Here is a 14,295-nt window from a genome sequence, read left to right on the forward strand (position 1 = left end):
GTAGATGTAAAATACTAAACAATGAACACCCCCGCGATTTTCTGGTGTCAATTCCACCCCCTCGAAAGGTTCCAGGAAAAGTTTGCATAAACAATAACTCTGGTTTCCCCCATCCTAAACTCCCCCAGTTGTAGTTTCGCTGCCGTAAACAAACATAAGCGTGTTTAACGTAACGAACGTACACATGCCTGACTTTATCGGCGGGTTATATATTAATTTACCCCTTTGTCGGTGGTAGTTCCCGCATCCGAGTTAATTACAGTCTAGCAGGCGGCGTTTGGATAGACGAGCGATGTTTTGAATAACGTACGAACATTGTACGGGGAAGTGTGCGTGAAAGGCGATTATATATATTTACAACGTGGAAGTTTGTAGAAAAACGACTAGGAAGTTGCAGTTCTTATATCAGGTGATCTGAAAAGTTCGTATGCCAACACAGAGATGGCGCTACTAGTATAGAATCCATGTGATTTTCGGTTAACCCTAACCTTCAAAAGACGTGTACAAATTTCACAGCTGTCGGACTATTAGTTTGTGGGATAGGACTTCTGGGATAGAACAGACTGAAGAAAATGGGTAAAAAGGAATTTTATTGGTCGATGAAGCATTGCTTTTTGACGAAAAGAAATACTGTTGGAGCCAAGGCCTGGTTTGCTCACAATCGACCGAAAACAACAACGAATTGGGCAGTGTCTGAAGCTGTCCTACCACAAAAAACACGTTTATGCGTCGATATGTGACAATCTACTGTTTTGTGTTTTTCTAGTAATTCACATTGTGAACCAATATTGGGAGTTCAGTTGGGAATTTTGAAGTAATCTGACCTAGTCATATCCATTCTACCCACTGGTTGAATCAACGTAGTATTTTTCTAGGAAGTCTTCAGAAACATCTCTGATATTGACGATGGTTTGATGATATTGATGATGATTTTTGTTTTCTTTTATATCATCTGGATTATGAAACTTTTTGAGGATTATTTCAATTATTCAAACATCATGTAAGATATTATAATGAAAAATTCAGTTTTGCTTGGCCTTTTTTCGAAAAAATTCTTCGTATGTTAATTAATGTAACAACAGTACTAAGATATTCAAACGTTAAAGTTATGTAGCATTTTCAAAATATTATTCCTATAAACTTTCAAACCGACGCGTAGTGTTTAATAGACTTGACATCGATCAAAAGATATAAGACAAAAAAAACATAAGACTTAAGACGACAATAAGGCAATAAGAGACTCATAAATTGTTCAATAAATATCGATCAAAAGACATGAGACAAAAAGGCATATGACATTGGAAAATAAGACATTAACCATAAGGCTATAGGACATTATTCACAAGTAAATTACAGTAAGACATATGACAAAAAACAACCTGACTTGTGGCTCTTGCCCAAAACTATTGGCCAAACAAGGAGAACATTTTCCCAAAGAATTAGAGATCATAGAAGTAGTTTTGTAAATAGAAAGACCAATTCCACATTTGCGAACCACCTTTTAACAGAAGGATATGAGGTATATTAAGCATTGAATATGTATAATTAGTAAAGACACGCCTGAAAAAGCCATTGTATGGCAAAACACGTGTGGCGTTTTTGTAAAATCGTTTAGTGAAAATCTCATAATAAAGACAGCAAGACATAAGACGACAATAAGAGAACAATAAATTATTCACAATATGACAATGATACAAACCCAGCACACTGTGCGACCGAATTTTTTGTTTACAACACGTGAAAGAATGAAACTATCTAGTAATATTACGAAATTTCTAACTAGTTTCTTCAACAGACTTGTAAATTGTTTAATATAAACTTCGATCAAAAGTAATAAGACAAGAAACCTCAGACGTTGGACAATAAGACATTAGCCATAAGATATTAGGTAGTAAGTCATTAGTCATAAGACACTAGACAATAATACATGGGCCATATGAAATTAGACAGTAAGTCATAAGTCATAAGACATTATTTAATAAGTCATGAGCCATAAGACATAGACTATAATACTTTGGAGAATAAGTCATAAGACATCACATAATAAGACATGACACATTAGACATTAGATAATAATTCGTGGGTCATAAGATATTAGAAATAAGACATGAGTCATAAGACATTATTTAATAAGTCATGAGCCATAAGGCATATACTATAATACTTTGGAGAATAAGTCATAAAACTTTAGACAATAAGACACGGGTCATAAGACATCAGACAATAAGACATAGGCTATAAGACATTATAACAAATGATAAGACATTAGATGAAAAGTCATAAGCCATAAAACATTAGACAATAAGACGTGGGCCATAAGACATTAGATATAAGATATCAAGCAATAGGGCATGGCCCATTAGGCCATAAGACATTAGATAATAAGTGATAGGATATTAGATAATAAGTCATGAGCCATAATACATTAGACAATAAGACATGGCCCATTATACATCAGATAAGTCATGAGCTATAAGACATTAGACAGTAAGACATGAGACATAAGACATTAGATAATAAGACATCAGACAATAAGACATGGCCCATTATATATCAGATAAGTCATGAGCTATAAGACATTAGACAGTAAGACATGAACCATAAGACATTAGATAATAAGACATCAGACAATAAGACATGGCCCATTATACATCAGATAAGTCATGAGCTATAAGACATTAGACAATAAGACATGAGCCATAAGACATTAGATAATAAGTCATGAGCCATAAGACATTAGACGATAAGAAATGAGCCATAATACATAAGTTTGTGGAGATTAAATCGTGAGGTGTAGTTTATGAAACATGATACATAAGATAATAAGACATTACTCACAAGTGGAAGACAATAAAACATAATAAGACATAAAACAATAAGGCAATGAGATACTAATACATTATTTGCCATATGTTAATACAATGATACACACCCAGCACACTGTGTGTTTACCACACGTGTAAGAAGAAAACTATCTAGAATTTTAAAAATATTACGGAAATTCTAACGATTTCCTATAACCTTGCAGAGCGACGCGTAAATTGTTCGATAAACATTGATCGAACGCTTTGATTACATCGAATCCGCTATCGCCTCATTATTTACAACAAGATTCATAACACTCGTTGTTTTAGTCGATATTAACACATAAATCCGTCGATTACTCTTTTAATGGAAATTAGCGAAAAAATATTTTGCGTGTGTGTGTGTTTGTTTTTCGAAGGATATGAACTACTTTGACCTTTCGATCTGCGCGTTTGTTTATTCTCGTCATGGAATTGTACGAAGTCGACTCGTTTCTAGAAGGAATGCGAATCAGCATTCGAAAGTTTGAATATCGATTTTGCCGTGCGGAATGGAACTGGGATAATGCTAAATATAGGAAAACATTTCGCTTGATTCCGAAAACGTTTCGAGTTTCTCAATCCCTGGCTTACTTTTGATGAACTGGGATTTAGTTCACAGTCGATCCCATAGATGGCGTCGTCTTTGTGTGCGAAAAATCGTCATCACCACATTTATTCAGGACTACCGCACTATGGGCAGTAGAGAGAGTTCAAACGCTTCATCACGGCCCAGCCTGGTACCACTGGTGTGATCAATAGCTGCGGTGTGGTATTGATTATGAATGCGATGCTTTGGGGATTCGTTACATAAAAACTATTTTAGATTATTGATTATAAAAAAAGGATTGGCACAGAAAATCAATTGATGAAAACAGTTACAACGGGATGTAAATAAAGAGCAAAAACCTAATAATAATAATAATAATAAACTTTCCACAAAATAGACAAGTCGTCAATTAAAGAATGATAATAAACGTCTTTGTTTGAAGGTTATTGACAATGTTTCATGATGAATTTCACTAGTTCGGACTTCCATTGTCTACTATATAAAATGATTTGAAATTCCTGAAACAACTAAAAAAGAAGAATTGAAAATTAATAGCTGAAAATAACAATTACCTATAATAAGCAAAATAAACCTGAAATGAAATAATAGTGAAATAAAATACAAGTAAAAATAGAACAATTGAATAAATAAAAATGAAGAAATGAAAAAAAAAAAACAAATAAAAATAAAAAGTAGAGAGATTCCAAGTCACGTTAGTTCACGACGTTTCGATTGTTAGTATCTACAATCGTCTTCGGGTGATGACTGGACTGATTCCTCCGAGAGATGACTATTTATAGGTCGTTCGAGTACTTTCACTTATTCCCACTTTCCATTTTCCGCTTCACTGGTTCCGTGGGAGATGACCGTTTGGCGGGAGTTGGCCATTTTTCGCTTGATGATGGGTTTCCATATGTTGCGTATTTCTACGCTGGCTTGGCTGAATACGTTGTTGGACAACATGTATGCGGCTTCCTTGAATTTTCTCCAAAACCAATGTTCCTCTCTGTGCAAGATCTCAGCTTGGGACCACTCTATGTTGTGTTGATGGGTCCAAACATGGTCTGCTATTCCTGATTTGCTGGTTTCCCCTCGCTGTGTGTGTTTCTTGTGCTCGGCAATGCGAACATTCAATGGCCTCTTAGTTTCACCAATATAGGATTTTCCGCACTCACAGGGTATACGGTAAATGCAATTCTTGGAAGGACGCCTTCCTGAAACATATCAACAGCGTGAGACCTTCCATCAATTTCACAATGAAGAAGGAAATCCACAACGAATTGCCATCCTTAGACGTTTTGGTGAAGAGGACCGACACTAAGTGGGAAACATCTGTATACCGAAAACCCACTCATACGGGACAGTATCTGAACCACGAATCCAACCACCATCAATCGACTAAAAGAGGAATCATCAAGACTCTATTAGACCGTGCTTTTGGGCTCTGTAATACGAAGGAAGGTCTCGAGAAGGACCTAGACATCATCAAAAATGATCTTCAACGGAATGTCTACTCCAAAGCGATGGTAGAAAAGACTTTGGCTAGAAGACAGCAGGAGCCTCGCAAGGAAGAGAAGCAGTCACAACCAGTGCTTGCACTTCCCTACATCAGATGATTATCGGAGAGGATAAGAAGAATTGGTTCCAAGTACAACATCAGAACCTGCTTCAGATCCGGTAACACTATCCGTAGCAGCCTCACGAAAACCAGGCCACCAAACGCGGACTGCGATTCCAAGAATTGCATTTACCGGATACCCTGTGAGTGCGGAAAATCCTATATTGGTGAAACTAAGAGGCCATTGAATGTTCGCATTGTCAAGCACAAGAAACACACACAGCGAGGGGAAACCAGCAAATCAGGAATAGCAGACCATGTTTGGACCCATCAACACAACATCGAGTGGTCCCAAGCTGAGATTTTGCACAGAGAGGAACATTGGTTTAGGAGAAAATTCAAGGAAGCCGCATACATGTTGTCCAACAACGCATTCAGCCAAGCCAGCGTAGAAATACGCAACATATGGAAACCCATCATCAAGCGAAAAATGGCCAACTACCGCCAAAACGGTCATCTCCCACGGAACCAGTAAAGCGGAAAATGGAAAGCGGGGATAAGTGGTGGTGTGTCCATACTTTTCAGCAATACACTTTTTCAAACGTTTTTGTCTGTAAAACTTCGATTAGTTGGTTTTTGGTATAGTAATTTTCAAAATACAAATTGTTATCCATTAAAAAACGTTGTATTTCATCTTTCCTCGAATTTTTATTCGGTACTTTGATGAGCTGTCGCGAATGATGCGTTGTCAAGAACTATAACACTATTCTCATCCAAATTTGGGATCAATGTGTTTTCAAACCATTCCTCAAAAGTATTAGCTTCCATCTTCTTATGATAGTCAACATTGCAGTCGAAGTTTTTTCCACATTATTTTAAAGAATTCGAAACCCATCCTTTACTTCCTCCGCAATGCACAATGATTAGTCGCGATCCTTTGTTTACATGCATGTTAGGCGTACACATTCTCGAACCATCAGTCCACCCTTTCATAACTGTGCCGTGAGTGTCATGCCAAGTTACGCAATTCTACTATTCTTCTGCTTTCCATAACTGCTTGAAGTTTGTTTATTATTTTAAATCTAGTTTCTTTATTATTTTAAATCTAGTTTCTCTATTCAATTCTGAAGAGTTTTGTCACAGCAGCTCACGTTATGGCCGGAAGTATTCAATTTCTTTCTTATGATTTCAGTTGTAGGAATCTCATTGCTTTTATAGCAGTCGTATATTGCGTTCATAAGGTTTGTTTTTGACTATTTTACGTACAGTTGAGAAAGGAATTTCGGTCAAATCTGATGTTGCTTGTAATAGTTTGTTTCCCTCGAAACCAAACTTGAGATGTAGATTGAAACATAGTCTCTGTGTTTCAATATTCAAATGCATCCGAATCTTATTCACTGGTATATCTTTTTCGCATTGTTCACCATCGCTATTGGAATCACTACACTGGAAAAAGTCTGCGTTGTTATCACACTCGTTATTACTATTAGTACTTGTCCAAGTACGACACATTTTTGAACAGATAACAAAAAATTTAAGTAATTACAACTGCACCAATATTGAATTTCAACACTCAAATCGCGATCAGTTCCTAAACTGAACACGACGGCAATAACCATCCCCGCATTCCCGATTTCTGTTCTTCACCGTAATATGACTTTAAATTTAATTTCATGGCTCTTCAGCCAATCACAAAGCTCGGTTAGTAAAAATTATCTAATACGAACTGCCAAGTCTACCGTCCACGTGGACTAGTTCGCAGCCTGTTCATTTCCATGTATTGGTTTTTTTGAATTTTGAGAGTGCCGCAAACTTTAAAAGGGCACAATATCGTTTACTTCGACTATATATACCGAGTTGTAGTACTCGCCCCATGAATAAAATAATGCAGGCGGGCGTGCAATTCAACGCGCTGCAAATTGTAGGTTGAGATGGTCATTGTTGACACAATTAGACGATTGAACTTACCACTTTGCATCGCGTTGATTGTTTGCCCGTGTGCGTCGGGTCTCGATCACCTAAAAACTCGAGGCAGGTGTTCTCTTATTCCGACGTATATCTTTCCGCTGGCAATCAAAACAAAAAACCATAGAATACATGACCAATTCTTTTTATCATGTTCTTACATAATCCAATTGTGAGTAATGACGGCAGAGCGAATTCAGTTCAGTTGTTCGTTCCTTTTACGCGAATTTGGTTGTCGGTCTGTGTATATCATTTAACTGTGTGTGTTTGTGCCATACCTTTTCGAAATTTTAGCGTTTGTTTTTTTGTCTTTTCGTAGTTCCGCCTGTCCATGTGTTCGTGTGTACGCGTGTGTGCTTCTTTCATAGTTCACAATATCGTCCAGTCTTGTTGCCCTTGTTCTGACTCGGTAAGATTTGTGCACGGTTTTTTTTCGAAGTTTTCGTTTTTCTTGTTTTTCCAGCATTGCCATTTTAGAGCATGTAATGTTTGTAGTTTTTTTTGCTTGCTGGTTGTGCAAGCGGATTTTGCAAGAGTTTTTAGTGCTTTGCTCGAGTTTAGTTTCAAGCTTTTTGAGAAACTTTGTTTTTCCTCAAATCATAGTTTTGGCATTGTTTTTTTTTTCAATTAATTTTTGAAGCCATTTAATAAAACTATTTTTCAATTAAGTTAATCCATGCACTTCTGTCTTGATAATCCACGTTAAATTTTCTACAGTTGAGTCATTTTTTCGCAGCTTCATGACTTTAAGGTGACTCAAATTGCACTTGAAATATGTTAAGACGGATTTCCACCGAACGGACTCGCTTGCGACCAGTTTCGTTTTCGAAAACAAAAACAAACAACTTGTTTCAGTTTCGAAAACAAACTCGAAACTCGAATTCTACCAAACAGACAGAAACTAAGTATTTGCGTGTTTTGTTTTCACTACACGGACAGCAATTGAATTGGGTAAATTTTAGTTTTGAGGGCACCCGGCGATTTTGAAAAAATTTTTGAGTGTACTTACGTATTTTGATACGAAGATTACGAGTCCGAAAGAAAAAAGCGGCGCTCTCCCTTATTTACAAAGTTACGGCCCTTCAAAGTTCAGAAAAGGGCAACTTTTCAGCCGTCTTTTTCACAAAATAAACTATTTAAAAACACAAGCATCTCTAGATGCTTGTGTTACACCTTATTCCTCCTTCTTTGACACTTTTCACTTCAATAACATTTTTCTTATAAAAAACTTAATTTAAAAACGAATGTTTCTCCTGGTGACATTCTTCTATTTTTAGGTTAGTTACTAGTGTCATTTCAGAAAAAAGCGATTGGTATTTGCCGCCGCCTACTATTTCAAATTCGTAATACACTACCAAAAACCAATTTACGATCTAAAGAATGAAGGTAAAAAACATTTGAATTACTTTAGGAATATGAACTGCATCAGTCGTACCAACCATGCCATTAACCTTTAAAACGTAAAATACAGAGAAATGTAACCAAAAAGCAGCTCCGTACATTTTTCAACATTGTTATTGGAAAAATGTTCATTATTGAAGTGAAGTGTCAAAGAAGGAGAAATATGATGTAAAGGTGACCTAGTGAATAAATGCTTGTGTTTTTATATAGTTTATTTTGTGAAAAAGGAGGCTGAAAAGTTGTCCTTTTCTGAACTTTGAAGGGCCGTAACTTTTTAAATAAGGGAGAGCTCCGCTTTTTCTTTCGGATTCGTAATCTACGCATCAATATACGTAAGTACACTCAAAATTTTTTTCAAAATCGCCGGGTGCCCTCAAAAGGGTGTCTCATCATTTAAGAAAAAAACATGATGCCAATGTGTACAGTGTGTCAAAAAAAACGTCATTTAAGAAATAACATGACAGTTTAAAGGGGCTCTATTATTTCAACGTGCGATTCTTCAATGTGTACAGGGTGTCTTAAAATACGTCATTTAAGAAAAAACATGCCAGTATAACGGGGGCCTAACGTTTTAACGTACGATCCCAATGAGAAACGTTTGAGAATGGGGCAATAGGTGTATTCAGAGTATTCAGCAATGACATTTCAAAATACGTTACATGCGTTTTTCGTTTTCGTGTTAGGCGCAAAATGAGGGAGTGGGGGCAAAGAAAACACGCGGCATTGGGGGTAATATTATTTTTCTTGAAAGAATGTGAATGTCGTTGAACAGTTGAAATAATCGGTAATAAAAATGATGTCTGAAGAATACATACGGGAAGTTGAAGAGTTTTGTTAACGGGTTCAAGAATTGAAGAAAGACATTAAATTTTTCAAAGAAAAAAATATTCTCATTGGGATCGCACGTTAAAACGTTAGGCCCCCGTTAAACTGACATGTTTTTTCTCAAACGATGTATTTTGAGACACCCTGTATACATTGAAGAATCGCACATTAAAAAGATAGAGCCCCATTAAACGGTAATGTTTTATTGAATGACGTATTTTGAGACACCCTGTACACATTGATGTCACGTTTCTTTCAAATGATGAGACACTCTGTATATCCCAATGGCAGCCATGTTTTTTCTACTACGTTTATTCAACACTGGTAGCCATGTTTTTTCTTTAATCCGATTTTTCATTCATCATTACTATTATTCCGTTATTTTTATAATTCAGCCACGCCGTTATCTCTTAAATGAATCTATCCGATACTCGTTCCATCCTTCTATGCATCGGTTACGTTGCACACGTCTCTTTCCCACTCACTAACGTAATTACGTGCCCTAGGGAATATGCTCTGAAAGCCATGGATCTGATCTACTAACAGGTCTTCTTACATGTCACTGTTTGGAAAATGATGAAACAGGAGAGCACATACTTTGTTCCTGCCCCGCTGGGGACTAAATCAGGTTTTTAAAGTTCGGCAGAGCCGTACTCGTACCTTCTGACCTAAAAGACCACTCACCATACAAACTTATGGGTTTATTTGCTCGAGTGTGATTAGGTGCGAGCCACAATAAACCCTTGAGGGTTGCGGTGGAGCCTGAATAAGATTTTTAGAGTTCGGCAGAGCCGTACTTTTACCATCTGGCCTGAAAGACCACTCTCCATGCAAACTTTTTTATTTAGTCAAGTGTGAATAGGTAGGGATCACAATAATGCCTTGCGAGTTGCGGTGGAGGGTCAAACAGACCCACTCACTTTGGACCTACCTAACCTAATAATGTTGCCGACCGTTTTCACATCGCGAAGTCAGTTTACAAAAACGCACACACCGAAACCTCTTGATCTGTCCGCCTGCCGACGGGACATTTCATTGTTGACTAAAACTGTCGCCTGCGACACAAAGTCTTCAAAATGTTTCTTATTTTGGCAACTCAAGTTTTTGTTCTGTCGAAATCGACAAAGTTGCTGTTTTGCTGTAGTTTTGTCCGTTTGGTGGAAATCTGCCTTTAAATATTCTACTGGTAATTTCAGATTGTACCTATTCAAGTGAAACTTCATTGTGGAAGGTTATAAACCCAAAACAACAGTATGAAATATTGAGTCCTCCACAACACGTGTTTCGCTATACAATAGCTCAAGCGTGATCATACGTCATGAACTTATTGTACACGAAACACACGTTTCGCTTTACAATTTTCTTTACTTTTTTTATTTGTTGGATTTGTCTTGGCTCAGAATAGCAGAATAACTATATTAAAGCGTTTGAAAAATTGAACAAATGTGAGGTCTTTACAGTTGTCATAGTGCGACATTTGTAGTTTTTATGTCTAATCGTTCCCAATGAAGCAGCAATGCGATCAGACTGTGGAATATTACGAATCAATCCACTGCAGATGAAGAAGAAGAAGTCGCATGAGAGGAGTACCTTGTGCAGTGTTGCCAGGTCTACTGTTTTTGTCGTAGATCTTCTGCTTTGGCCTTTCGAGCGATTGTTTTAGTATTCTAGAATTGAAATCTACAGATGACTCAGTTTACTTGTATAACAAAACACGTGTTCAGTCGAAAAATTTCAATGGAAACGTCATAAAACGTGACTATTCTAAATCCAGAAATAATCGTTTTATTGAAATTAGTACTAAGTAGATGCTTTAGATGCTTCATCTGAAAGATCTTTTGCTCCTTTGCCACCTCTGTATTTTTTCCAAATACATCTCACTTGGGAAAGAACTGAAAATTTGCTTTAATTTTTTAAGAAAATTTCACAACAACCAACATTAATGGGGAGGTAATTATTGGATACACAGAGAATAATCCACAGTGACGAGTCCATTGTTTTTTGAAGGTTAAATCAATTTACTCATTCCGCAGAGTAAGTCGTGGTGTCTTTTTTCTTCTCTAGCATAGTGATGAATTTATATAGAGTAATAGATGAACACTCTTCATTTTACCCTACTAGTGGAGTTTATTTTTGAGTTTTTTGGCCTTCCCAATACGTATTGAATCATTAGAAACCGCATGTGAGGTGACGCCCAGTTCTTCCACCATCTCACGCACGATTTATGACAGATCAGTCTCCACCAGGGTCCTAAAATCCTCGTCCTGGATTACTGTAGGTCGACCACTTCGGGGCTCATCTTCGAGCTGTTTTGGCAGTGCTTTGGTTCAATTTGGATCCGTAGAGAAAAATTGTTCAAAAATTGCCTATCATCATCAGCTGAAAAGATGCAGAAAAATTAAATCGAAAAAAATTAACAGCATCAATGTATAGAGTACAAAATTATATATTAATCAGTACCACGACAAATTAGAATGAATATTAATTGAGATATGGAGCTACAAAAATACATGACATGGCAAAAACATGTTCATAATAACTCATCAGAAAATATTAATACCTCAGCTCTATGTAATAAAATTATTTTTCAATTAGGTAGTCATCAATAGTAATTCCTTAAAACTGAAATGTGTCATATTTTGCCAACTTGTATATACTGTTCATGTTTCAATATGTAACTTTTACACGTTATAAATTATTCTATAGTCTATATATATTCTATATCTATATTCAATATTTAATGAAAAAAGTAAACTAGACTCATCTGTAGGTTTTCACTTCCGAATACTAGAACAGTAGCTCGAAAGGCCAAAGCAGAAGATCTGCTGCAAAAACAGTAGACCTGGCAACACTCAACACGGCGCTCCTCTCCTGCGAGTTTTACTTCATCTGCAGTGGATTGATTCGCATTATTCCGCTTTCCAATTACATGTCGCACCATGAAAACTATAACTGAATGATTTGTTTAATTTTTGATTTTTCAAAGGCCGAGACAAATCCAACAAATAAAAAATTCATGAAAATCTATCCAGCCATTCTCAAATGGTATAATCGCTACTTTGTTTTGTATATTAGATTCAAACGCTTTACATCGTGGGAAAAGCAATTTTGCATATTATCGTGACAGATATTTGACAGCGCATTATTCACGTCAGCAAACGTGATATATTATTATTTCCAACACACATGCATGTTCATCATAACTATTACAGATACATGAAATTCGATACGATAAGATAAATACAATGATGTTGATTGATGACTACGAGGAAGCGGTCGCCAAAGATAAACCTTCTAGTTTTCTCCTTCCGGATATTACGGTGACATTGTCATGATTAACATATCGGAAACGAGTGTGATTTTTTGACTGTCAGATGCCGATTGCTCAGGATACTGAGTTAGTTATTGAGAGATAACAGAAGAGGCTTGCTAAAGTATGTGAAAATTGAATGAAATGAAAGTAGAAGGCAGTTTTTCTGACAAGTGTAACTTTATATACGAGATCTGTTTGAAAAATGAAGCGAGTTTTCATTTTTCTCGAAAAATATTAATTTTTCATTCCTCTTTATTTATAACGTTATTCATCCGTCAATTTCTATTTTGTCTCACATCCACCGTATTCGCCAGATTTGGCTCCCAGCGACTAATGGCTGTTCGCAGACCTGTTATCCATTAAAAAACTTTGTATTTCATCTTTCCTCGAATATTTATTCGGTACTTTGAAGAGCTGTCGCGAATGATAGGAAGCGTTGTCAAGCCCTATTACACTCTTCGCTTCCAAATTTGGGATCAATGTGTTTTCAAACCATTCCTCAAAAATATTAGCTTCCATGTGCTTATGATAGTCAACATTGCAGTCCTCAAGTTTTTATCGCGATCCTTTGCTTGCAGGCATGTTAGGCGTACACATTCTCGAACCATCAGTCCATCCTTTCGTATCTGTGTCGTGAGTGTCATACCAAGTTTCTTCCAAATAGAAAATTTGCCGTTGTTCTTATCTATATTTAGTTATTTGTTCTAAGTATTTGTTACGCAATTCCACTATTCTTCTGCTTTTCATAACTTCTTGACGTTTGTTTATTATTTTTAATCAAAATCCCAGTTTCTCTATCCAATTCTGGAGAATTTTGTCACGGCAGCTCACTTTATGGCCGGAAGTATTTAATTTCTTCCTTATGATTTCAGTTGTAGGAATCTCATTGCTTTTGTTAACAGTCGTATATTGTTTTATTTAATGATTTTATTACATGAACATCCAAAGGTTTTGGTAATCCCGTTTCACATCGCGTCTTGCGTTTGTTTTCGACTATTTTTCGTACAGTTGAGAAAGGAATTTCGGTCAAATCTGATGTTTCTTGTAATCATCTGTTTTCCTCGAAACCAAACTTGAGATGTAGATTCTCTTATACAGCGTGACTCGCGGTCGATGGTAGTTTAGACGTTTCTGGAAAACGCAAAGCATGTTTTTTCTGAAAATTTCACCTCTCACATTTCCTTACCTGTTCTATCGATCTAAAATATTTTCAGCATTGCGGCGTTGCCACTTCCATCAAAAAGTCCCAGCAACTTCAATTTTTTAAATGGAACACCCCGTATATTAATACATTTTTGGAATCGCTCTGGTATTTTAATACTTTTTTGTTAATAATGTCCTATACTTATCTCTATCTGTTTTCGAGATAAAAAATAAATTGTGCTAAATATGGTCCAAAACATAGCCTTAATTGAAATTAAGTACATCAGTACTCTCAAATCATGAAAAGTTGATATTTTGATGATAGTTTGGACAAACTCGAAATATTCAAATAACACCAAGAAATCGACTCCATATCATACAGGGCGTGCTAAAGTTACTATTATTTCCATTGTGCATAAAAGTAGTCAAAAGTTCATTTTTTCAAATGAAACCCCCTGTATATTACTCGGTAAATTGAAAGATGGTGAAAAATGCTTCAAGATGATATATCATGTCCCTATACCTAAATCGTCAAGTTTTCTCAATAAAGTCTCTACTTCTAGAAACATTATTTTTTTTAGAATTTAGATTTAGGTAGCAGTGGAATTATCAAGCTTATAGCAGTTCGGTTACTTTTATATGTAATTTACAAAGAGTTATCAACGGTTATTCGAATCATCTTCCAAAATGAATGCAA

General features: G+C 36.3%; 1 protein-coding gene across 5 annotated transcripts in view; it reads left to right on the plus strand.

Annotated features, from left to right (window-relative positions):
• The window catches only part of step (cytohesin steppke), a 97,508-nt gene that overhangs the window by 49,103 nt on the left and 34,110 nt on the right, over positions 1–14,295 (plus strand). For 2 of the 5 annotated variants that reach the window (XM_074181077.1, XM_074181085.1), the window contains exon 3: positions 7,236–7,325. The exons of the other annotated variants lie outside the window; for them this stretch is intronic. In XM_074181077.1, coding sequence (XP_074037178.1) covers positions 7,236–7,325 — 90 coding nt within the window. The remainder of the gene's footprint in view (positions 1–7,235; positions 7,326–14,295) is intronic. 5 annotated transcript variants of the gene reach the window in all.

Source organism: Leptinotarsa decemlineata, unplaced genomic scaffold, assembly GCF_025532065.1.
Source record: "Leptinotarsa decemlineata unplaced genomic scaffold, Ldec_3_MD MMD2_P_RNA_scaffold_2, whole genome shotgun sequence".
Taxonomy (NCBI): domain Eukaryota; kingdom Metazoa; phylum Arthropoda; class Insecta; order Coleoptera; family Chrysomelidae; genus Leptinotarsa; species Leptinotarsa decemlineata.